Raw genomic sequence first — 27,051 nt, 5'->3', positions numbered from 1 at the left:
CATGACAACATGGCCAAAGCAGAGCTAGAGGCACACCCCTCCTCTACATCTCCCCTATTCCAGCAAGTAGAAATTCCCACCCACCATGTTAACAACACTAAAACCCTAGGGTTTTACTTGTTAGGGCAACCTGAGTGAAAGGTGTACTGAAATGCTCTGTATTATCTTTGCAATCTTTCTGTAAATCTAAAATTATCCCCAGATTCAAACGTTTATTAAGTAAAAACCCTAGGAGTCTCCCTTTCTCTCTCTTCTTGACTTCTCTTTCTCTCACTCCTCATATCCAATCAGTCAGCAAGGAAGAGTGGTCTACCTTCCAAGCATATGCCAAACCTGATCCTTCTCACCACTTCCACCAACACCTGCTGGCCCAAGAAACCCTCCTGGCTTGTCTCCCACCTGGATTATTGCAATACCCTCCTAACTGGCTTCCCAGGTGCCCCTCTCATCCCCTCCTCACTCCCTTCTACTGGCAACACAGCAGCCACAGTGAGTTTCTTTTAACAGAAGTAAGGTTATATCACTCCTTTGTTTAAACCCCTCCAATGGTTTCCCATCACACTTTAGAATAAAATCCAAATTTCTTTTCATAGCCCACAAATCCTTTGGGAGCTGCATCTGCCCACATTTCAGAAACTGTCTCCTCCCACTTCCCATCTGATTGCTGTGTTCTAGCCACCCTGGTCTGTTTCCTGAACATGCCAAGCCTACCCACCCCTTCCCCAGGGCCTAGACACTTGCTGTCACCCTCTGCCCATCCTCCATACAGCTCACTCCCTGACTTAACTCAGGCGTCTGCTCAAATGCCACCCCCTCCGACCACTTTCCCTAGTCAGTCTATCTAAAATATGCCACCTCTCCCATCCCCAGTCTCTCATCTGACTCCACTCTATTCCTTGCCAACCACTTATGGCTACCTGAACTTATCTTATATGGTGATTCATTCTTTATTATCTGTCTTTCCCACTAGAAGGTGCATTCCCTGTTTGCAGGAACCTTTTCTATCTTGTTTATCACTGCACCTGGTTGCTTTGAATATGCCTGGCACATGGTAGATGCTCAAATGTCTGTTGAATATTACATGTTGAATGAACAAAGAAGTCAAAGGAAGTTTCCAAGAAGAGATGACCATTGATCTGAGGCATGAACTGTATATATGTTCATTTCTTTGGCATCAAAGCAACCACCTCTACCGTAAATGCCTTTGAGGGATCCTCACTCTTGCCATCCACCATCTTGGTGAGTCTGTTAAATGCCTTCCCCTGGTCAAGACCTGAGACACAGGATTTAAAGTGGGTCCCACAGGCTTTTTAATTTTAAACAGCGTGTCCCCTAAATCCTGCCAAGAACCCCGAGTTGTTTATGTTCTCCTAACTCCAAGACCTGCCTTGGCCCCCTTCAGCCTCTCAATCTTATGAGCTCCCCTCTCTTTTCCTGGCCAGAGAATATGTCTGGTGCTTATAGGTGAGTAACTATTCCTGACTTTGCCAGCTGGGTGGGGAGGGGCATTTGAGATGCAGGTAACAACTTATACTAAGGCACTGAAGCATGACACAAAAGGAAATGATGGGGCATGAAAATCAAATGTCCCTTCAAGGCACAGACATACTGTCCCAAAACTCTGGGACCCCCTAAGGGCTCAATTGAAAAGTTGCAGAGTTATGTTTTCAAGAACATGTCTCATCTACAGGAAAACAGGGCACTTTCTGCAAGATCAATGTTTGGCCAACATCATCAGCCCCCAGTTTTGCATCCTTAAAATGGTAACAGACTGGCCAACTAAAGTTTCCTCCCACCTTTATCATGATGACTATCACGGCCATTGCCATCTTGTGTTTGTCCGGTAATTTCAGCTTTTCAAAGAACATTCACATACAGGCTCCCTCAGAGCCTCTGTTCAAGTCATTAAAGGTTCTGCAGGTGGAAATACCAACCTGTTAAAAACAAACAGACGAACTAGCAGAGCCCTCAAAGTCACTGAGACAGCCCAGCCTCTACTGACCCTCAACCCTTCTCATCAGACACTGCAGCCTTTCTTGAGGCAGCTGCAGGTGAGACATCTATTCAACCCAGCAGGGAGATAAATGCTGAGCCTGCACACTCAGGACCTTCTGCTGACTTAGCATTGTGCCAGCAGGGATGCTGGACTTGTCACTCATCATGAGAAGGAGCCGCAGTGTGCTCCCGCCAGCCCACGTCAGACGTCTCCCCAGTGGTGGCCACCAGGGAAGCTGGTCCAGTGGCGGTCTGAGCAGGAAGGAGCACAGGAATGAGCAAGCCGTTACGGGAAATTCAAGATACCTGGAAGATCCAAGAATGCGGTGAGTGCCATTTTCATTTGCCCCAAATTAGCATCAAGTCAAGAAGAGTTAGGGTTAAAATGCAAACACCCCATGCTCCAACCATACCATCTACATATGGTTCCCCACACACACCATGTACTTGGCCGCCTACGTCTTTATTCATGCTGTTCTCTCCGGCTGGATAAGCCCAGGCAAATTGCTTATTTTTGCCAAAGTTAGCATTTAATATGGACATAATTATGGTTAAACGCCATGGATCCCATGTGGCAATCTTTCCCCCAGCTCCACAATTGAAATCCTACTCATCCATCAAGCCTGTTCTTCCTCCCCACCAGCACTCACTCTGATCTGATTCATTTCCCTGTGGTCTCAGCTAACTGTTCTCTAGCTTTATCATCCTTCTTGGCTGGGTGTTCAGTTCATCATTGTCTTTACCCAGTCTTCCTCTAGTTAAATCCATGTCACCTTCCTGACAGGCAGTGGTGCTGAAGTCAGAACTCTCTCCACAGCCAAACTCTAAAAAATGCATAGCCTTCCTTTTCCTCTGCCAACCAGTCCACAAGTATTAGATGTATTGGTCACCCATTACTTGCCAGGCACTATTCTAGGTGCTGGGGATATTCAGTAAAGGAGATAGACACATCCCTGCCTTCTTGGAGTGTACCAGGGAGTCAGGACAGTGATAAAGTCATTTCAAGTATGATAAAGCCATCAGGTATACACATGAATAAACACTCGTTTTCCTCTTTATATGAATTTTATTAACATTATATAGCTAGAGTGACTTTACTTGTTTCTATCTTGTTTCATGGCTGGAACGTAAGATCCTTGAGGGAAAGGCCCTCAATCAAAGGACAGGTCAAAATAAAATATGTAGCCACAGATAAGGTCAGTAAACTGACCTGAAGCTCTTTGACCGAGGGACTCCAATATCAAACAACCCTCATGTGGGCCGGTTAAATATGTTCTATTCCTACAAATGTGCACTCACCTGAATCTACCACTTAGACGACTGGAACAGAAAGATCTCATGAGTGCACAATGTCCTGGAATTCAAGATATTCATTCAACAAACATTGCCTGGTCACCTGCTTGATGCCAAACTGTGCTGAGTGCTGAACGGTCTTTGCACATGCTGTTTCCTCCACCCAGAATGCCTTTCCCCCCTACCCTCATGGCTCCTTTCCTCTCTCTCGTTGAGGTGTCCGCTCATGCATCCTCGCATCAGAGGGAAGTTTCTGTGTATTCATTAATGCTGTCCGTCAACTACTCCAGTGCCCTCTTTTTCCAGGCACAAGGCAGGAGAGCATGTCCCTCTCCCCTTGAGTTAGTTGTAGCCAATCAAATGTATGCTGAAGCCTTGAAGAGCCAGTGCATGACTCATCACACCCCTTCTTCCCCATGTGGCCCAAGCCTTGTTCACCTGAGTCCCCAAGTGAAAGGATGTGGAACAGGGCTCCTAGCTGACCCATGGATGGGTACATTGCATGAATGAGACATGAGCCTCCACTGTTATAAGCCATTAAGATACAGGGGCTATTGTTTCTGCAGCACAACCTAACCCATCCTAGCTGATGCAGCTTTTCTGAAAACCCCATGTCTAAGAAAGGGCATGTCCTTTCACTTTCAGTCTCTTTGTCCTGCTTCTATCTTAGCACATACCCCAATCTAACATTATATATTTGTCACAAGTTCATATTCTGTCCCCACCCCCTTGAATGTAAGCTTTATGAAGGCAAGGACTTGTTCTGTTCACCTAGAATCCCCAGTGCCTTCAACAGTATGCCTGGACACAGGAAGTACAATACATATTTATGGAATGACTCATCGAACACACGAATAGAAATAGATACAAACGGTTCCTATTCTCAACAAAAATATCCTCAGCTTCAGAATGCAGGCGCTGCAAGAGCACAGGAAAGGCACCTAATCCTGGGCAGGGCAGCGGTGCAAGTTTTCCCAGAAGGCGTGACTTCTGAGATGAGTTTCAAAGGGTCCCAGAGGGAGGCAGGGCAGCAGCCTGGGAAAGGACCAGCAAATGTATATTGAAGCAACCAGGGCAATGTTTTTTGTTATATTTTATCAAGCCAACAAGAACAAGCATTGTATAAAAAAAACAAAAGGGGGTTTCGCGATTGAATTAATTTAGGAAACAATTTAAACACAGTTTAAAAGAGTTCTCTAGTGCAGGACTTCTCGAAGCCTTGTGTTGTAAATATCCGAGAGTTTCCTGACGTTCAGCATCTTCTAAACTTATTTTGGCTTAAACTCTTCTCTGGAGAGAACACCTCCCAGGACTAGTATTCCTCCAAACTCTCTTTGGGAAATACAGGACTAGAGGAAATTGAAAAGAGGAGAGAGAATGGAAGCTGGAGGTTGGAGAGGTGGCCAGAGGTCAGAAATCAGGGTAAGAGGACTTGTATGGCCAGTAGTTTACATTTCATATGAAAGCACTGTAGTGTGAGTGACAAGTTTGCATCGAGGATCCTCCATCACAGAAAAAGGATGCCCTTGCTGGTCCTTTCAACAGCACCAGTAATCAACATCCAATGAGCCAGGACATCTATGGACAAGGAGTCAGGGAGGAGGCTCAGCAAGTCCTTGAGCCTCTCCGAGCCTCATCTTCCACATCTGCTTGATGGCTTGAGTTAAATACACCCCTTTTATGGTCTCTGTCGATTACTGTGTTCAATAATGTGACTTTGATGCCATCAATGATTATGATGTTGGGTGTCTAAGGTACCAACTTTCCAAAGGCTCAAAAGATTTCAAGAGAGTGAACAATCATGAAGAAAACCCATTGTAAGTGGTAGAAGGGACCCTGGACAATAAAAGGGATAGCTTAGCCTTGAGGCCAAGAGAACTGTCAGCTTTCCTGCCTCTGCACACACACACCTGTCTCCTTGCTCCCAAAGGAAGCTCCAGTCCCCTACAGTGATTTTCAGCACTCTTGCCACTCATGGCATTAGCTGTTTTGTGGCTCCACCCAAATCTTCTGATGCAAAGAACAAGAGGGAAGGGATCACGCCACGAGGCTGAGCTGCCTACCTTATCACGTGTGGTCAGCTGTGTAGCAGAGTATAAATTTTTTAAAACCCAAACAATTAAACTGTCACTTCCTATTAGAGGAATAGTATTCAAAGGTGCAACTAATAGGAGAAGAAAAATAAGGAAAGAAAGTTATGTTTGATGGAGCCAGTGCAACTACAGCTTTCTTCACCCCTGTCTACAATGTCAAGACAGCTTCTCGGGCAGGTAGATACAGATTTGCTCTTTCAAACCACACACACCAGGCACCGAGGGGAAGAGGGGTGCGGGAAGATGAAAATGGCTATAGCACGGATAAAGAAGAGGAGTAAGTTCAGTCGTGGGAGGCCATTCTGTCTGTCGCGCGGCATGAAAAGTATTGAGAGCATAGGAGGCAGGGGAAGGCCACTGCTTCAAACCTGAGACTGGAAAAGGCACCTTGACATTCAAAACTCAAAGGACTGAAGACAAAGCAGGGCTAGCAGAGACCTGTTTTGAGTTTGCTTTTCTTTTTAGAGTTTTCAGGGTTTCCCTATACCCTGTTTCACTTGATCTTCATTAAAAACCCTGAGAAGTACATCAACCAAGGTGAAGACCAACACAGGTGGGAGACGGAGGAGGGAGGGTAGAACTCAGGGACAGAGTCTATGGGGAATGTGGAAGAAAGAGGCAGCTCTTGAATTCACCTGATGGGGACAGTAAGGGAGACAGAAAGAGCTGGAAGGTGGCTGGGAGCAGATTGCCATGATTCTTGGGTGCCTGGCTAAGGGTTTAAACTTTACCCTGGAAATGATGGCAATTATCACCAAAGCTTCAAGAGTGGAAACGAGTATGCTCAAAGCTCCCCTTTGGTGGTGGAAGCTGTGGCTGACGGTGAGCACGTGGGCAGGAAGACTGGAGTCAGAGTCCAAGTGAACGGGGATTGGGACCCAGTGACAGAGAAAGGAAGGAGGTCACCTAGAGTCAGGTAGTTAAGGAATGGACAGAACCAGAGGACCAGATGTGGTAGCAGAGATAGTTTTGTCTTACACAGACCAGGCACGAAGTAACATTATAGCACACAGGATAAAGCCCTGATTCTCTGTCAGTCCTTCTAATTAGTTGATGAGAAAGTCTCATTTTGGTGCTAATAGGTCTTCACGCCTTTCTAACACTTTCTAATGTCCTTTTTAGAGAGACTGTAACATGCTAAACCTTAGCAGGAAATAGCACCCAGTTATATTTAATAGCACTGCTGTGTTTCCTCTTTTTTATTTTTAAGTGTTGTGTGCGTGTGTGTGTGTATGTGTGTGTGTGTGTGATTTTGTTGGTTTCTTAGTTTGCTGTTGTCATCTATTTATGGCAAAGGAAACTGGTTTCTGTTTTTGGTAGTGATATAGCATTTCCTCTTAAAATGTATTTCCTTTTAAAATGTAAAGAAAAGCACTGTGGGAAAAAAGGTCAGTCTTCAGTAGCATTATCATATGACCCAGCAATCTGTTGAGTATACACCCAAAAGAATTGAAAACAGGTATTCAACAACAAAAAATGTGTACACAAATGTTCATGGCAGCACTACTCAGAATAATCAAAAGGTGGAAACAACACAAATGTCCATCAGTGGATGAATGGATAAACAAAGTCTGTTTCTCCACAATGGAATATTATCCAGACATAAAAGGGAATACAGTACTGATACACACCACAGCATGGATGGTCTAGACCACACGCCATAGCTGTGTGGCTGACAACTCACATTTCTGATACCCCTGCTTGGAGGCAGAGGTACAGTCAGAGGACAGAACCTTTCCTACGTGCAGTGGAACCAGCGATTTTAGCTCCCTTAATGAATTCTTCCAAACAATTGCCCTAACCCAAATCAACCTTGGAAGTTAATAGATTCATTTGCGAGATAAAACTTGATATTGATGTTATTTTGGAGAAATGCTCAAATAAACAGAAAGCTCACTATTAATTTGTTCTTCCTCTTTCTCTTCCCCAAGTATCCTGAATTTCTTTACTCTTTTTTTTTTTTTCCCATCTAGGTCCAAGAGTGACGGGCAAACTCTGTTCATGAAGAATTTGGTGGAGGCATATTAACTGTTCAGACAACTCCCCGTAAGGCCATGTGTGAGCTACATGAATCATCTCTCTCAAAAGAATATTAAGCTCCTATGTGCACAAGTGCCTGTGCCTTGTGCAATCTGCTCGGTGCCCTTACTCAATCTGCCACAGCACTCCTCAGCTGCCAGGGAAGCCAACGAAATGTATTAACAGCCTCGCACACAAAGTTCTGCTCGGGCTTGACACCAGCCCCCAAACAGGAGAACAGACTCCACTGGATGCTGGTTTGATAAAGAGGCAGGAACATCAACTGACACTTGTCTATTCAGAGCTTTGAAGGTTTTGTAAAACGTAGGGCCCAAAGTGCAATGAAAACATTATTAAGCACCTACTGTGTAGATGGTATTGCACAAGGATCAGACCTCAAAACCCAGAGCCAGGGTTCAAGACCAGGGAGCATTTAGCAGGTCTGGAGACATCTTGGGTCATCACAACTGGGGCTGCAGGGCTGCTCCTAGAATTTAGTGGCCAGGGATGCTGCTAAACGTCCTACAATGCACAGAACAGCCCCTGCAACAAAGGATTATGCAGTCAACATGTCAGCTGTGCCAAGGATGAGAAACCCTGCCCAAGAGCCAAATTAGAACTGGGTTCAAATCCTGGCTCTACCACTTACCACCTGTTTGAATTCAGACACATGCCTTAAGTTCTCTGGGCCTCAGTTTCTTCATCTGTAAAATGGGGATGATAATGAGACCTACCTCATCATGCTATTGTGAGAATGAGCAGTGTTAACATGTAAAATATATTAGTGTTAGCATAGCATGTTCTACCTTACCACGCAAGGTGCTATACACTTTTCATAGATAATTACTGATCTTCAGAACAACCCTGAAGGATTGATAATACTATTAATCCATTTTATAGATAAAGAAGTTGAAGCTTAGGATGGTTAAGTGACCTGTCCAAGGACACAGAGTTAGTAAGTTGAGGAGCCAGGTTTTGAGTTTTCTGGATTCTAAGCAGACACTCTCCCAGGATTCTCAAACAGAGGCTTGCATGGCCCAGCAGTACACACGTGCAGAGAATAAATACGGTAGAATTTCCTAGAGCATCATTTTCTCTTGACTCCTTGGTGACAGGAAAAATTGACACATCTATCTGACAAGTCATCTTAAAATGATTTTAGCCTTAATACCATCATAGTTACATTATGAGACGGGCTGCATCCCCTGCATGAATTTCTAAGATAAAGCAGAGAGAGAAGGCCACTTGGGGCACAGCCTGTCCTCCAGTGCTCGTTTACCAGACTGGTTTCCTATGGCTGCTGCAACAAATCCCCACAAACTTAGTGGTATAAAGCAACACAGATTTGTTCTCTTATAGCTCTAGAGGTCCAAAGTCTGAAATGAATCTCTGAACTGGACTGAAATCAAGGTGTTAATAGAGCTGTGTTCCTTCTGGAGGCTGTAGAGCAGGATCTGTTTCCTGGCCTTTCCCAAATGCTAAAGGCTGCCTGCGTTCCTTGGCTCATGGCTCTGCCTCCACCTTCAAAGGAAATGACTCCAACCTCTGCTTCTGTCGTCCGATCTCCTCTCATTCTAACCACCCCCACCCAGTCTCACTTGTATAAGGATCCTTCTAATTACGTTGGACCCCCCCCCCCAGATAATCCAGAAAAATATCCCCATTTGAAGATCCTTAACTTAATCATACTTGCAAAGTCCCTTCTGCCATAAAAGTTAACGTATCCACGGATTTCAGGGATTATGACATCTTTGCAGAGGGGCCTTTATTCTGTCTACCACACTCCCTAAGGTTGTTGTGTAAAAATAGTTAGGAAATGCTTAAGTCCTAGAAGTGTTCTAGGAAGGATTCCAAGACAAGGACTGGGTTCCTCAATGGAGGAACCCCGTGGCCAGAGCAGAAACCCTACTATGAGAAGAACAAAGTCAGTGTTAGAGAAGACAGGGGTCTGCATTCTGAGCTGGAGCATCCGAACTCCCTCCCAACTGAGGAGTAAATTAGAGCACTAAGAAGGCTTGGAATTAAGCTTAAAGCACCACCCAACCTCTTTGTATTGGTTTGCTAACGCTACCAAAGTAAAGTGTCACAGCCTGGGTGGCTTTACCATGAAAAACTTATTTTCCCACAATTCTGGAGGCTACAAGTCTGAGACCGAGGTGTCAGCAGGGTTGGTTCCCTCTGAGACTTTCCTCCTTGCCTTGCAGATGGCTGTCTTCCTGTGTCTTCACGTGGTCTTCTCTCTGTTGTGTCAGTATCCTAATCTCCCCTTCTTATAAGGACACCAGTCACCTTGTATTACAACCTCATTTTAACCTAAATTAGGACCTCATTTTACCTTACCTCTCTGAAGACCCCATCTCCAAATACAGTCACATTCTGAGGCACTGAGGGGATTAGGACTTCAACATATGGCTTTTAGGGGGACCACAACTGAGCCAGTAACACTCTCAAACAATAAACTCCAAAATGTCCCAGGTTCCTCCTACCCTCTGATGAAGCCAGAGACATGCCTCTTCTCCCTGGAAACTATCAGAATTTGAAAACCTCTGTATAGCACAGGTAACTACATTCAATATCTTGTACTAGCCTATAATGAAAAAGAATCGGAAAAGGAATACTTACATACACACATATGTAAAACTGAATCACTACACTGTACACCAAAACTAACACAACATTGTAAATCGACTACACTTCAATTTAAAAAGAAAAAGAAAAAGAAATACACTGAAAAAAAAATTGAAAACCTCTATGCACCAGCATGGGGAAGGGGCATTCCCCATTCTAGAGGTGGGAGGAAAGCCACAGACTCTACGTGCAAACCAAGTACGCGGTCTCACCAAGGTCTATCCATGGCCATCTTTTGAAAGTTGATCTCTAACCAAGCTCATTTAGGCTGTGGAGTAGTTCCAGCAGGTTACAAGAATATTTTTATGACTCGGCAAGCAACCACATCACACCTCAAAATCAGAGACTGAAACAGACCCTTACATTCAATGCCAGTGAAAAATAGGAGTTGCCTGGGAAGAGCTTGCTCTGGAAGACCAGGAGCTTCTGGAGGGGTAGGGGGCAGTGGAGGCTGCAGCTGGCTTCAGCTCCCAAGCCTGCTGCTTATCACGGGAGGGAGGCATGCTTGTGGAGCACAGGTGGAGAACTCACTCACAGGGGAGAAGGCAAAAACACTGGGCTCAGAGGTACAAGTAGAAGAAAGCATATTTCTATTCTGTATTTTAGGAGAGGGAGCTTGGAACTGTCTTCAGCCTCACCTCCCCATTTCAGGGCACAGCTGACATTCAGCAGAGGAGAGACAGCATCCTCTTTCCTGTTCTGGAAAACCACTGCACATGCTTTGCTATATAAGACATAGAGAGCTCACTAATACTCTCGTCTGACATCCAGCTGATCTATATGGGTACAATCGAGCTGGTTATTAAAATACTGAAAAGCCTGGGTTTTGATTCCACGATCTTCAGTGACTTCAAGTCCCTCTGCCATTCAGCCCCTCCTTCAGGAACCACCACCACCCCCAGCCCGCGCGCGCACACACACACACACACACACATAAACCTTCTCATAATCAGCCGCTAGAGGACTAATGCCCAACACAACAGGAGTGCCAGGGTCTTATGAAGGGGGTATCTGCTCTGACTAATTGCTAATTCTCTTAGTCCTTTTGGGCTGCTCTAACAACATACCAGAGACTGGGTGGCTTATAAACAACAGGTATTTATTCCCCACAGTTCTGGAGGCTGGAAGTCCAAGATCAAGTCATCAGCAGATTCAGGGTCTGGTGGGGACCTGCTTCCTGGTTCACAGATGGAACTCTTCTCCCTGTACCATCACATGGCAAAAGGGGCATGGGATCTCTCTGGGCGCTCTTTTATAAGGGCACTAATCCCATTTATGGGGGCTCCGTCGTTATGATCTGATCACCTCCTGAAGTCTGCACCCCCACATACCATCACAACGCAGGTTAGGTTTCAACACAAGACTCTGGCAGGGATGCAGCCATTCAGTCCACAAAATGATCATGCCGGGCTAGTGGTTAAATATTTTGAAAATCCCCCACAACTGTTAATATCAACCCTACATCCCTCTTACTTTCATTTAAAATTCATCTCACTGCCCCCACCCCTGCCATGGAAACAGGGAACAGTGCTTCTCGGCCACCCGTGCAGCATCCCCTTCATATGCAAGGCAGTCATCCTCACATCCTCACTCTGCCTTGGCTTTTCTAGAGAAAGGAATAAACTATGGCTTTGCATCCCCACCGTTCACCACAAAGCCTGGGACAAGGGCACAGCCCCGGCCCACTAGGACGCGGTTCTGTACCTCACCTCCTGGCGAATCAGAATCGTCAAGTCCCACAAAGTGAGTTTCTGCTGGGAAATTTTACATTTTACAGCAATTCTTGAAACAACACTGATACAGACACAACGGTTGAGCAGTGCCTGATGACTAAGAATGAATAATCATAGAACTCCCTGCCAGGCTTCAAAATATTTATTATTTTTTAGAAATTTAAATTATTTCGCTGTACTTTATACTGGAATCCATCATTCTCTGAGGTTTTTCCATTTGCACAGTGAGAAATATCAAAGAGGTTAAGATGTGCAGCACCTAGGGAATATAAAAGAGTGATCTGACTAAATTAAAATATATTCCACAGCAGGTGCCATAAAAGAGATGCAAATTAAAACAATGAGATAACATTTCCATAGAGCCAATTAGAAAAAATCTGTTTCAAGTGCTGGCCAGAGTTAGACAACAGAGGTATTTTACCATTGCTATTGGAAATGTCTAGTGGTTTAGTCTTTCTGGAAACCAATTAGTAGCAGTAAAGGATTGTTTAAAAAATAAATAAATAACCACAGCTAATATAAAAGTAATCTAATGAATGCAGAGGATTTGTGAGATTCAGAGAAGTATAAAGAAAATTAAAATCAACTTTGATCGCATCATCCACAAACAGCTATTATTAACATTTTGGTATCTATCCTTCTGGTCCTTTTTTCTATATTTATATACAAAAACACGTGTAAAATACATATTGATTATGTAATTTCATACATTGTTTTTAATTTACCTAACATTGCATCATGTAATTAGCACGGCAAATCATTTATAAGCATTTTTATCTACTACATTTTCCATTCTACGGACACATCATGATTTACGTGATAATTTAGATCTCTTCATATTTGTTGCTATTACAAACACCTCAGTGAACAGTTTTACAAGGAAAAAACCATGTGTGGTGACAAATGTTAACTGGAGTTATTGTGGTCCTCATTTTGCAATATACACAAATATCAGATCATGACATTGTACATCTAAAATTAACATAATGTCAATTATGCTGTAATAAAAAAAAAAAAGAGTAAATACAGAAGAAAAGAAAAGTACCAGTTAAGCACGGGGAAAACCAGTGGCAGTTAACTAAAGTGCAATTTGACCATAAAGCTCAGGTCTTCACCCAGACCTGCCATTTTGAAAATCCCACTGGTGGAAGCCATGGCTGCGAGCCATAGCAGGCATGTCATTTTCTACAGCTCCACACCCTCTTCCCATGGTTCTGGCTCTGTTTACCCAAATCAACCAACACTAAAAAATAAGATGTGGTTTTTTTCTTTTCAGCCCTAGGACTACAGATGTACACGACAATATGGATTTCAAATGCCACTCACTATTCCTTGACAAGAATCTCCTAGTGTGGAAGAGACAAGATAAAGCAGGAGGCATTTGGTCATTTGTGACAACAGGATAGAAACTGGCAAAAAGCTCAATGTTTTGACCATGAGAACTGCTGTCCAGAGGAAAATCCAGGAGCTATGAAAGCATCGCTGGGGCCTGGCATCCTTGAGGAACATGCTGAGAGGAGGGAAGCAGCCTCCTCCACCCTGAGGCTCATCCTTGGCCACGTGGAAGGGTCAGCTTCTTCTGGATCAGGAGTTCTCGAATTTGACTCTAGATCCCTGCCCTCTAGGGCATCTTCCCTGACAAATCCTCTACCCTCAGACTTCTGAAAGAGGTGCCTTTCTCCAAATTTCACAGCCCCCAAACTATCTCAACTGTCAGGCTTCAACTGCAAGTCTCCTCCAGTTAGATTCTGGGTTACACTGAAGCCAACAATTTGATCATAGATATATCTACAGAACATTTGGGCCCAGGGTACAGACTCAAAAAAATGTTTGAAGCATGAACATATTCATAAACCAGTAAGTAAATTCATTCCAAAGAGCCTATTAATGGGTTTCAGAGGGTCTGTGTGCCCCTGAAATTTCACATAATATTGAATGCATGCTCATGAATATGCATCCCTTTAGGGAGGGTCCATCACCCTTGTTAGCATATAAAATGATCATGACCACCCCTCCCCCAACCACCTCACATTATCTTAAATTCCTTAGGTGAGATGTGGGCCTAGCTCCGAGTGCCAGTGATTTTCAGCAGTCACCTAACATCCGAGCGTGAGTTTTTATTTTGTTTGGGGAAAACAAGCCCAGTTGGGGACCAATGGAAAATGATTAACCTCTTTCAAGTCAGTAGGATTTAAAAGAAGAAAAGATCTTTGTAACATACCAACTTCAACAAAAATTAAAAAGGGAAACAAACTGCCATTCCAATTAACATTCTTCCTCTTTGAATAGGTAACACGGTCACCTCCATGGAGAGAAGCAGGCAACTGAGGATCAGCCATGCATTAATTAAGCAAATATTCTTTCTCTGAATGCTGCACTGTATTATTTGCATTTTTTTTTACTCTGCACATGAGTACCTATTAATAATAAATGAATAATTAGAAAGAAAACATATCCATTTCCATCACACGGGAAATTGTAATTTTTGAATGGGAAGACAAAGCATTTGGAAGGAATCTGGGGTTGTGTCTTTTCCTTGGGAGACGTGAAGGGAAAACGGAGGAAGCGGATTAACAATGGAACAGTAGCCAGACCAGTGTCTGCCATAAGCAAATGTTCAAAACACAGGGGAGTACAACAGACAAAAAAGGGTAATTTGACAACCGAAAAGTCAGAGAGGGGACCAGCTATATCTCTTTCAGGTTTAAAAAAAGCATGACTACAGTAATATGTGCAAAACATCAGTGGACTTTAATGTCATTAAGATGAACTGGGTGCAACTGCAGAAACTTCCTTTTCAGAAATCGCTGGCAATTATTCTAAACATCGTCTTCGGAAGATGTGCTTCTTAGACAAAAACATTTCCACTAGTAAATATGACACCGGCTGACCTACTTATGCTCATATTTATATATGTGTGTGTGAGTTGATATATACGTAGGTTTTCTGCTTTTCAAATATCGTCTACCCTTTAGGATGATGTAAAGTTCTTTGGGGATCTGAGGTGGTGATGCAGGGATCATAAATTCCTCCCCCATGCCAGGCAAATTTATACTGAATTACTCACACACTTACAGAAAGTGAGGATGTTGGTTTTCAGCCAAATCCAAGGGCCTAAAGTGCCAGGACTTGGGGATTTAAAAAAAATTCAAGGATCTGAGAAGTGTAGAGTCTCGGAGTTAGAAAGGACCTCAGAGGTGACCCAATCCAGTCTTGCCAATGTGAGTCCAACTCTACGCAATCCTGACAGATGGGCAGTCACTCTTGGCTCAGTCGGGTCAACAGACACATTATTCTATGAAACATCACAGTCTTCTATTAGAGACCTAACTGCCAATGCTTATTCCTCATAATAATCTTATAATTTTATCCTCTTGCCTCAGTTCTGTCCTCAGAAAAACAACAAAAAATTAAGAGCCTATGAAATATTTGAACACATCTCTCCTATCCTCTCTGAGATTTCTCCAGGCTGAACTTTCCTAAACATTTCTTCTGAGACTCTTATCATATATCATTTAGATACTACATGATCCTGGAGGCTCTTCCTCTGGATATACTGAAGATTTTCAACAGTCATCTTCAAATATTAATCCCCAGAACTAAGTCAAGTCTACAGATAATGAACAGTGTCAGTGTTGCTGGAGACATGATCAGGGGTACCAGGTAACCACTGCTCCTACACCTTTGCTAACAGAAGCAAATTTTGCTCCAGTGGCAATTATCCATTCTTGGAGAAGAATCTTGATTATTAGTCTCTATCAGTGACATTCAAGGGGTGACACATGACCCAGTTCTGGCCAATGAAATGTAAGAGGAAGTCTGCTCTACTGAAAGGATAGAGGGCCTAGAAGGAAACTTCTTTTCTCTCCCTTTTCTTCCTTTTTCGAATGCTGGCATGTGAAGATGTGATGGCTGGAACAGAAGCAGCCATCTTGTGACCACAATGAACCAGCAGCCAAGCAAGGCAAAGTAGAAGAATGGAAAAGACCTGAGCCCTTACTGGATTACTGAGACACTAAACCAGACCTGGGGCTCCTTGTTAAACAATAAAACTAAACATCTTAATGGTTTAAGCCACCATTGCTCAAATATTCTGTTACTTGGAGCTGAAGACACTCCTAACAACAGAAAAGGTATAATAGAACCATCATCTCTCTTAATTTGAACATTATATTTCTAGAAATGTGGCCTTTACTTTTTGAAAAGCCCTACCACTCCTTGGGATGGGCTGAGCATCTGGTCAATGCAAAACAAATGAACAAATAAACAGAAACCCTGTGACTGAGGATCACAATTTCAAATGCTTACAAAGGCCATGCAGTTAACATAAATACATGAATCTGGCTAGATGTGAGGTAACAGGGAGCAAGGAGGGCACAGTGAACTTGAAAATGTGTGCCTCATACGAAGACATTAAAAATCAAGCATTTTAAAATACTATGCTGGTAAAATCAAATACTAACACAACTATGAGCCAGATTCAGTAGGCAGTCCAGTTTAGTGACCCTTGCAAAAATCAGCCTCGAGTGAGCTGGAAAGCCCCATCTCCCCCTTCCTGCAGGAGTGTACATTCCTCCTACACAGGTCAGTGCAGTCCAAAGTATGGGTTCAGCATTTCAATCTGGAAAGACAGCTTTGAATTTTAATTCCATCATCCAACATCTTAATCATTTCAGTTAAGGCAACCAGATTATTAACATCAAAATCTATATAGTTCCTCTTGAATTTAAGCCCCTTCTCTAAACCAACTGGATTCACAGTCATTAACTTGAAAAGATAATAAAATAAGAGCAAAAGAATATGATCACAAGGATTCTTTAATCAAATATCTTCGGGACTGCCAGGGTCCTTGGATTTCGTATCACAGAGCCACTTACTCCCTGGCAGAGAGAAAATGAGAAAATATACGTGTCCACACCCTAAAGCCTTAAGCCTGGTGCAAATATATGTTCCTTTCAGAGGAATTATTTACAGTAAAGGTCACTGAGACAATCTCCTCCTCCAGTCAGTTTCACACTGGCCACATTTAATCTTCAGTTTGCCAGGATAAAGCTCATAGCAAGTCCTAAGAACTCAAAGGAAGCTTCTGGTTGTCCCAGTTAAGAAAATAAAAATCATTTCATGTTGGACTCTCTAGTTCTAAGAGTTCTGTGAGATTCGTTCCCAATCTTTTGCAGGGGATACCCTCATATCAGCACATCACCCTTCAGGTTATTATAATAATATTATAATATGATTATATTGGTTATTAAAAAGTACATGTACTTTGGAGAAAAATAAAAACCACAAAATATAAATACAATTAACAACAGTGTTTAGTATGAGCTAAGCTCTGAGCTTTATGTCCACCATCTCATTTAAATCTCACAACTCTGCAAAGCAGGTACTATTATTGTCCCCATTTTAAAGATGAAGACACTGAGCCTCAGAGACATTAAGGAATGTCCCCATGATCACCCAGCTGGTAAATGATGGCACCTGAATTTAAGCCCAGACATTCTAATTCAAGGTCCAACTTATTAACCATGCTGTAATGACATTTCTTAAAAGATGACAATAGCCATGAATCTACCACCAAAAGATAACCACCGCTCACATTTTTGTGTGCTTCTTGCCCATCTTTTCTTGAAGGTAATACAATTTTCAGAGCTGGAAAGGGCCTTAAGAGATAATATCACCCCAGACTCTCATTTCGCAGAGGGAGAAGCTGAGGTTGAGAAAGCTGCAGGGCCTTTCTCGAGGTCACACCACGATTTGGAAATGGAATTTAGGTCCTCAGACTCTTTGTCCAAAGGTATTCTGAGATTTTCTGACTTGAGCTGGTTGCTAGTGGCTCCAGTTGGTTGGTGAGGGCTTCCTGGAGGACTGTGTTTAGAAGGGTTTAAGGCCTGTGGCCAAAAAGGACAAAATGCTACAGTAGATTAGTGATGATGATAGCTGTGAACGTAGCAGCACGGCTGCATGCACACCCCAAATTTGCTACCTGCCAAGGAGCAGCCCTGGGGGAGAAGAAGAATGCCCAGGAAAGGCTCTCTTAACAAAGACCAGCTATTTTCTTTGCCTGCATCGGGGTGTCAAACCCCAGGGTCTTCAGGACCAAGTCTGTAACATAGATGAGTGAGGTGGGCAAGCTGGAGCCAGAAGGAAGGAAGAGCCCTGCCCTAAGTGGGGAGGGGCTCTCTTCATCTCCAGTCAACTGTCACCACGGGGAGAAGTAGGTCCAGGGTTACCAGGCCTTCTGGTTTTTCCAAAGAAGCATGAAATTTGGATTTTTTTTTTTTTAATATGACAGGGCTTAACTTTAAAATGTTGGCAACTAATTCAAATTTAAATAATTAGGGAAAGTGCAGAACAAACCAAACACACTAGTTAATAACATTATAACCTCTCCTTTTCATGATAGCCTTATCAGAAGCCACTAACTCTCTGTTACAAACCCGGGATTTTCCCCTCTCTCTTTCTCTCTTTTATTTTGTCTCTTTCTCTCCCCCTTACCCTACCTATAGAAGCATTTTCCATCTGAGGCTACAAAAGAGATGAACCCCACCCCTAACCCCATCAGACCACATCTATCTAGTGTCCAAGTGATCGCCAGTGACCCCTGAGGGCCATTTGGAAAATTAATTAATCTCTCCAGTGACGCCTGTTGCTCTCAGATGACTGATGTGAGGAGGAGGGGATGACTGCATCTGACATGCCTCATGGAAGAGACTAAAGATAGGCCTCCTCACTCTCCCAGGAGCTACCTAATGCCTTTATGGTAGGAACTGAGTGGGCTCCACCAACATTCTGATGTGTGTGTCTGCCCTTTCCATGAGCTTTCTGTGTTTAATGGGAGGGCCTGTCACTCACATCCAAACTCCGCAGCTGCCAGGTTACAAGAGCACAAGCTCCCACCTCCTGCAGATGAGTTGTTACTCAGCAGTGCCACATCCCCCAATTTCTGTTAATCCCCAGGATGCCTGGTAATTATCGGCCCACTAGAGAGAAGAGAAGACTTGGCACACACCTATGAAATCAGTCAGCATTTAGGAACAAACACTGCATGGAAAGCCCTGCCCCACAGTGTGGTAAGTTCTTCCGGGAACTGCAGTAAGCTGGCATCGAAACCAATGACTTGATTCATTCAGTCAACAAATATTTACCAAGAAACAAATGCAAAGGGCAAGGTCAGTGCAAGGTGCTACATGTGTAGACCAGAAATTAACTTTACTAAAGTTGAAAAAAAAAAAAAAGACTAGTTCAAATAATTGTGATACAAACAGAATATTCTGCAGCCATTTAAAATCATGTTAGAGAGGTCTGTTTAATGATAAGGGGAAATTCCAAGAATACATAATCAAGTTTGAAAAAAATAAAAGCAGGTTGTGAACTATAACTGGGTCAAAATCAGAGTGAACACATTCAGCAGCCTCCCTTTTCTGCTCCTAAGACATAGACTCTATAGATAAATCTTAGGTGTTTTAAAATTTACATAGTAGTGCTTAGAAATAAGAAAAGAGAATTACAGATCAGAAATAGAGGGGACTCCCTAACAATAAATGGATCAAAAGATGGGACGCCACAATTTCAAGTAGGAATCAAAGACCATGGGGGAATGAGCCTGGTATGAGCCATGGGCAGAGGTCCTAACCTAGGGAATAAGGGGCAGAACTGGACCCAGAACCACGCTGCTAGCTGTGAATGGGAACGTAACATCTGCACCTTGAGTCACAGCCAAAAGGATGCCTCTGTATGTGTCAAGGGGCCAAAATGAAGTCACCTGCATGAGACTGGGACCGGAGCCTGCACCACAGACTACATGGAGTAGAAAGAGAGCTCTGAGCTGAGCGGTTGACGGAGCTGTGATTTAAAAGCACACACCCTTTACAGATATAGGGCAGAAGAAACCATAAAATTGCCTTGAAAATAAGTTCACACACAAAAATTAGAGACCATATGAGGCCATCCAACGATCAGATTCTACAAAATGGAAGAATTCATACTGGAAGAAACAAAGATACTAGAACACTCGGAGAAGGGCGTCATAATAAGTTTTTTTTTTTTAAATCCTCGAAGGTACAGAGAAGGGATTTACAACCACAAAGCGAGAGAGTTTTTATAAAACAAGAAAAAGCAGGAAGGTATGAAAAGGAACCAATTACGTATCTCAGAAATAAAGTGAAATTTGTTGAAATTTAAAACTCGACAGATAGGCAGAATAATAGACCAGACATAAATGAAAAGAGCTGGTTCAGTGGAATGCAGAATTGAGGAAATGTAGCATAAACATAGCATAGAGAGAGAACTTTTAAAAACGTTTAAGATACATGGAGAATTGATTAAGAAACTACATTTTGAGAGAAAAGAGAGAATGTTGGAGGGGAAGCATCCAATAGACAATGGCTGAGATTTTTCTAGAATTAAGAAAAGCCTGTATCTTCTAAGAAAGCCCACAGAATGCAAAGTACAATAAACAAAGCCATATATACAGTACAATCCTAAACCTGTAACTAAACACACGGAGCTTAGAGCGAAATAGACCCCAGTGTCCACAGTGGTTACTCCAGTGACAAGATTTAAAGGGAGGGTTTTATTGATTTCTTTAAACTTCAATACATTTTCTAAGTGCTCTACAATGAAAAGACATTATTTTTATAAATTGTGAAGGAGGAATATCATTATTTCAAATATGCATATACACATAAACACTTAAAATCTGCCCTCAAGGAACTTACACTCCAGTAGAGGAGAGGAGGTATTCATAGAGATAATACATAAAGCAAAACCCACCTAGTAACCCACATGGCTAGATGTACCTAAAATGTAAGCCTTACCTTTTCCCCCCACGGAGAAGTTAGGAATAAGCGGGGGAAAGGGAGGGGGGAGTGAGCAGGTTGAGCAAAAACGTAAAGGTCTAGTGCTCACGCTTGATTCACGAGGGGCTGTTATTAAAACCAGAGTGCATTTCACTTGGATGGGATCAAAATGGTAAACCAAGATTAGAACTTCATCTACATCAGGCATCATTTTCACGTCTAAATTAATTATATTTCAAGACCACCCACTGATGGAAGCAAATATTAATATCTCTCCACTGTGAATCAAAGTAAACCACAAATATCTGCCACGTAGCATATTTCAGTTATTACGAAGCTTTGTTCTTTTTTTTTTCCCAAGGGTCAAGTAGACTTAGGAAAAAGCAAAAAATAGGGGAAAAGGGTTCAATTTAACTGATACTCAAATTAACTACCACTCATCCACAGGGACCTATCATGCTACCAATTTAGAAGTGCAGGCAATATGTTCTGAGCTTTACCAAATGAGCATCATCTTAGGTGGGCACAGAGAGATCTTATAGGCTTAGGGAGATTCAGGTTTTGTGGCCATAACCCCACTGGCACACCCAACCAAACAAGTCGGAGTTTTAGGCAATGCCCACAACTGCTTCTTCACAGCCACACAAACTGCACTCAGCCTTGAGCCCCACAAGAAATAGGTGGCAAAAAGCACCAGCCAGCTCGATGTGTCACTAGTGGAAGGAAGGGCTGCTCACATCTCAGACACTCTCCTTCCTTTTTTAACATGACCAGGTTTCTCAAAATATCACCCTTTAACCCACTTCCTCTCAACATCATCTGCACAGCCCACACATGGGACCCAACACATACCCCAATATTATCCCACTGACTTCTTTGATTCCCTGCCATAAGGACCAACTTGAAAATCCTGACAACAATGAGGAGTATCCAGTTTCCTTCACCATTTTTGAGCCAACAGATACTTTCATTCCTCTCCTCTCTGTGCCCTCTTAAATCTCTCTTGCATCTTGACTCCTCTGAAAATATCCTTTCTCATTTTTCTTTTGCCATTTCCTGACTCCCTTTTTCTTCTTTACTCTTAAGTGGAGTCACACTCTTGTCCAATCCCCATAAGGCAGTTTCATGCGCTAGGAGAGGAAGATGCTTCTGCCCATATCCCCTGGACTTCACAAAACTCCCTTTCTAACACCCGCATCAAGGGAGGAGCAGGGTCACTGCCTATCAAGGGGGTGTTCAACTATGGGGACCCACTTCTGTTCCTGCTTCTTTGCCTACAATCAGGTGGGTAAGTCAGGTAAGACTCTAAGCCCCATACTCGCCAACTGAGATCTCTCAGCCTAAGCCTCACTCCAGTTTTTACCAGATTTCTCCACTGATTATGCTGGGCCCTAGTCAATTCAGAATTTGCACTTATAATATGGCTGTTTTTGTGTGTGCTAGCTACTCCTTCCATCAAAACTTCAGAAGGGAGAAGGAATTGGTGGCAATTTTTAGGTCCCAAAGTCATACTCTAAAACCCTGTAGGAAAAAAAAAAAAAAAAAAAGGCTGCTATTCTCCTTCTCCATGCCTTCATCAGAAATCAGAGAACCAGAAAACCAGAGGTCTAGTTCCCTCACACACCATGTGGTCTTGGCTGAGTCTTTAACTGCCCTATGCCCCCGGCCCTTCATCTGAAAGTTACAGGATGCTGTAGTAGACTCTTAAGGCCATTCTCAGTTCTGAAATAGCCATACATCAGTGGCAAGACATGGCTGTTCCCTACTTTTTTCATCCCAGAAGGAAGCCCCTCAAAACTGAGAGGGGGCTGGAAAAATGCTCAGCCACACATAGGAATTCTGCTAGGCTGCAAACCACTTAAAATGAATGTTTAATAAGATACTGCATCCGTTGTGTACTTCAGCTGAATGTGCTGCAGCCCAGGAGACCTGAAAGAATTAATACGGTTCCCAAAGGAGCTGGTGGGAATTGCTGAGGCAGAAGCAGACTCTGATTTGATAAATGTAAAAGTGCTTTGAGAACGTCAGAAGGAAAGTGCTATGACAAATGTCTGCTCGCTCCATTAGGATGTCTCCTGCTATCTAAGGAACACACTCCAAGAAGGTCTCAGGGCTGGGGACCACAGCACACAAGTGCATTCACACTTCCCTTCCCTTCCTCACCCCTCCAATCCCTTCCTGGGGCTTAGATCGAGCCACAGTGCCCTGCAACACCAATCCTTCCCTTTTTCTCATTCTTCACTTTGCTTTTTCTTTCCGACCTCCACTTCTGCACAATTCTCAAACCAGGCACTCATGACATCTCACTCAAATCTTCAAATCTCTCCCCCAACCCTCTCCAAATCAACACTCTAAGCTGGTCCATAGTAAGACACCCCCCCCCCCCCCGTCATTCTAAGCAAGAAACTTGGACACACCTTCCTTCATTCTGACTGTCTCTAACTTCAGTATCAAAACCCATCCTTGGGAGCCAACCCTTGCACCTGAGGGCCTTGCAGCCCTTATCAGTCCCTCCCAAGGAACATGTAGGAAAACACCAGGCCCCTGATGCTCTGGGTCTGCAGTCAGTTCTCTCCACTCACAGCCACTCCCCTAGAGAAGCACAGCTGCACGTGCCTCTGGCCCAGGGCTTCTCAAACTTTCCACCTCGCTCCCCATAACCGTAGAGAGTCTGCAGAAGTATGACATTTTTCTGCCCTTTTGGGGTTCACCTAAAAACTTTGCATTTTATTCCACAACATCCCCACATTTGATCTTTTAGAAATCATTTTAGTTGCTTACCACGGTAGGGGGAAAATGGACATTTTTCACAAAACAAGCAGGTAAAATTGACATTATAGGAGTATAAGCCTTATTGAAGTCCCCCAGGCTCTCCTCTGCGCACTACTTGGAAATCTCCAAGCATTCCACTACCACTCACCCCATCATACTTTTCATTTCCTGAGTTCTTCCAGGCACACCAAGGTGCCTCAAGTACCCCGCTTTTCAGAACCAAAGCAAAAAGCATTTCCATTCAATTCTAGGTTGGAGAGGCAGGACCTGGTTCTCACTTGGGTCAGTGGCCACTACCCCTTTTCAGATCAAGACAGAAGCCAGAGGCTCCCAAAGATTGCTGTGGCCGCCATATGATTGTCGTTGGCTCGGTCGCGGCTGCCCACCATCTCCCGGCCTTACCTTGTCAGCCATGATCATAGATGCGCCCCCGTGGATGCCCAGGATGGGGATGAAAGTCTGTGAAGAGATAAAATCCAGCATCTGGGCCACGGCCTCCTGATCGGTGTCGTCCCCAAACACCAGGCCGTGGATGCGGGCCCCTGACATGAGGTCACACACGTGCGTGATGAGGCTCTTGGGGTCCGTGCGGTTCATCAGCAGCGCTACCACGTTCACGTCCATGGGCAGCCCCGCCGCCTGCTCGGGACCCCACAGGTTTCGCAGTTCGCGCTCGGTCACGTCGTGGCTGTGACCCAGCAGGACGGCGATGTTCAGCGCCGGTGGGCCCTTCTCCGCCGCCGCGCTCTGCGTCGGACCGCGCCAGACCAGAAGGGCCGGCAGCACCAGCAAGGTCCAATAGCCCAATCTGCCCATAGTCGCCACTTACGGTCCCTGCAAGGTGAAGAAGAAGAGTCAGGGCTGCTGTGTGCAAGAGTTCTAGACGAAAGGGATTACCGACCCAGCCCGTTGCTCTAGGAGCCAGGTACAGAACCCACTCCCAGCGAGAGCTGCTGGAGTCACTAACTCCATTCCCCATGCCCGACGCCATCCACAACTCTCGACCCATCTCCAACTCTATCTCCAACTCCAATCCGCGCTAATTCTCCATCCCTGTCCCCCAAACCATCTTCGCATTCAGCCTCCTCATCCCCGGTCTTCAGCCTCCTCTCCATCTCCGACTCTCACCACACCTCCCACCGCATCCCCCAAGTTAGCTTTGGACCACTGCCCCTGAGCATAGGCGCGGAACAAACCCTCCACCCACCCGGCTCCCACCCGGGCTAGTGCGGACCAAGTTACTGACCCCGCCCCCTGTTCGCAGGGAGCAAACTGCAAAACAGTCACGGGCGTGCGGAGGCGACAGAGCGACTCTGCATCTCTACTCCCGCTCTAAGCGAGTTGACTGACCCCGCCCTCTGCGAAACCGCGGGGTTCAGCACCCACCTGACTCCACTCGGCACCGGCACGGGCTGCAGACCCCGCACCTCTCCTGCAGGGTACATCCCAAACGCATGAGAGTAAGGACGCTCGCTTGTGCGCCCCAGGATCTAGGGTGCCTGGGAGAACTTAGGGTTCGCCCCACCTTGCGCAAAGGGGCCATAAAGCGATTTTCACTCAACTGCAGGCAGCCCTAGGATCCACCCCTTACACGCGAGCGTACACACACACACAGACACACACATACACACAATCTCTGACGCTCGCCGTGTGCAATGCAGAATTCCGGAGAGGAGGCAGGTTCCCCCGGGGGCCGGCGCGTGGGAGCTGGCGAAGAATGTGCACAAGGGTGTGGGGCAGGGGACAGTTGGCTCCCTAGAAACCCTCCGACCGACGTGAAATGTACAGCACCCCCACCCATCCATCCCAGCCTTTCCTTCAGGTTCTGTTACCAAGTCTTAGGTGCACGTGGGCAGCGGGCTGCACACCCTCACAGGCACGCACGCATTTCTGCGCACATCTGCAGGCCGCAGTAGGGGAGCCCACGGCCATCCGGAGTCTGCACACGTCCTCGGGCGGTGCACACACGTATCGCGCCAGGTACACAGCAGTGCCTGCCTGCAAATACGGGCACAGTCGTGCACGCGTGCACAGGCGCGCGCCCCTCCGGCCGGGCGCTGCTGGAGCCCGGGGAAGTTGAGAACTCGCACGGGCCTCGGCACTCTTCGGCTGAGCATCACGGAGCGCGGAGCCGCAGCGCCCCCTGGTGCTCCTCCCGCACCTCGCCAGCGGTGCTCCCTCTCCCGCTTTATTTCTCCCTCTCTCCCCTGATCCTTCTCCCGCTCTCCCTCTAGTCGAGTCTTCCTTCTGCCCGGCCCGCCGAGCCCAGGTCTTCCGCTGGGACGTACCTGTAGCCGGAGAAGGTCGAGGATGCAGTGGGGCGCGCTGCGCGCACGAGCATCTCGGCCGCCTCAGCAGCCACCGGGTTTAGCGGGTTCCCGCATGCTGCGGCCCCCGCGCGCTCCCCTGGCTGTCCCGCGCTGTCCGCATCGCCCCCACGGGGGGCGGCTATCCCAGCCGGAGGCTCTGCAGCAGGGCTCTACGAGGGCGGAGAAGAGATGGAGAGGCAGGATCAGCCCACCGGCGGGGGGTGGAGTACGGGGGGACAGACTGCAGTCTGCAGTGCTCACAGCCCCTCTGTGCGCACAGGGGGCTCGACCGGAGACGGGGAGCTGAAGCTCCGTGCTCAAGACGCCCCCAGCTGGGATCCTAAGACCCTGAGGCCGAAATGGAGAGCTCCACTTCGGGTAGCACAAGAGAACCGGAGCCCCAGGTTGGCCACCCTCGAGAAGCTAACAGGGCACCTCCACTCTCACCCCCTGCCACCTCCCTGGCGCCGGCTGCTGGGAGTTGTGCGGCCAGGAGCTGCTGAGCAAGGCGGGTAGGGAGAGAAAGAGGAGGGAATGGGGGTTGAGTGGGGGTGCTGGCTGAGTTTGCGATGTGCCGGCAGGAGGAGAGGGGGAGGGAAGGACTCCGGCTCCCGCGGTCCCGGATCCCCGAGGGAGGTGCGATCTTTCCCACGCAAGGATCCTCTTGCGGTCCTGTCGCCCCCTCTTATCAAGGCCTCCCACCGTCCTCTTCCCAAAGGGGCCGCCCAGACCCAGCGTCCCGTGCCAGCACTCACCGCAGCCTCTCTCCACATAGTTCTCAGCAGTGGCCGCCCCTGGTCATCTCCAGGGCTGATGGCTGCGGCCGCGACTCTCAGCGCTCACTCGGCCCCATGCCCCGGCTAAGCCCTCGGCGCCTCCCTCCGAGAGCCTGAGCTCGGCTTCCTGCCCCACTCCGGACAGCAGCTGCCCGATCCTCTGAGAGCGCCCAGGAGTCCTCTCCGCAGCCCAGGCTCCGGGCTGGTGTGTGTGTGAGGGCGAGTGTGTGATTGAATGTGGGAGCGCGCGCGCGCGTGTGGCCGGGGATCCCCGCGGTCCCCGGCCGAGAGAGGCGCGGGCGGGGGAAGGCAGCTCCCTCTAGCCCTTAGCTGCGGGGCCAGCTCCGCGCCTGGCGTTCAGCTCCCCACTTTCCGGCGGGAGTCCTGAGAGCTCCTGGCCACCCTGATTCGCAGCTCTGGCCAAATCGGGCTTCCCAGGCGTGCTTCTGCTGCGGTCGCCTCGGAGGAAGAGGAGGAGGAAGCCAGGGGCGCCCCCACTGCAACTTGGGGACTTGTTCTCAGTCGGCGAGACGCAGCAGCCCCCGCGAAAACCGTAAAGGCTTGGAGCTCCGGCGAGCGAAAGAGTCTCCCGTCCGCAGCCACCCTCCCCAGCGGCGGGCTAAGGCAGACCCCGC

General features: G+C 46.1%; 1 protein-coding gene across 2 annotated transcripts in view; it reads right to left on the bottom strand.

Moving 5' to 3' along the window:
* The window catches only part of GRIN2A (glutamate ionotropic receptor NMDA type subunit 2A), a 342,689-nt gene extending 315,688 nt beyond the window's left edge, over positions 1 to 27,001 (bottom strand). For both annotated transcript variants that reach the window (XM_010980055.3, XM_064478196.1), the window contains exons 1-3: positions 26,396 to 27,001; positions 25,620 to 25,810; positions 23,734 to 24,165 (exon numbers count right to left, since the gene is read on the bottom strand). In XM_010980055.3, coding sequence (XP_010978357.2) covers positions 23,734 to 24,147 — 414 coding nt within the window. In that variant the 5' untranslated portion in view covers positions 24,148 to 24,165; positions 25,620 to 25,810; positions 26,396 to 27,001. The remainder of the gene's footprint in view (positions 1 to 23,733; positions 24,166 to 25,619; positions 25,811 to 26,395) is intronic.
* Between the last annotated feature and the right edge of the window lie 50 nt (positions 27,002 to 27,051).

This window comes from Camelus dromedarius, chromosome 24 (genome assembly GCF_036321535.1).
Source record: "Camelus dromedarius isolate mCamDro1 chromosome 24, mCamDro1.pat, whole genome shotgun sequence".
NCBI classification, from domain to species: Eukaryota; Metazoa; Chordata; class Mammalia; order Artiodactyla; family Camelidae; genus Camelus; species Camelus dromedarius.
The sequence above is the reverse complement of the archived record's forward strand: the minus strand, read 5'-3'. Positions and strand labels throughout refer to the sequence as shown.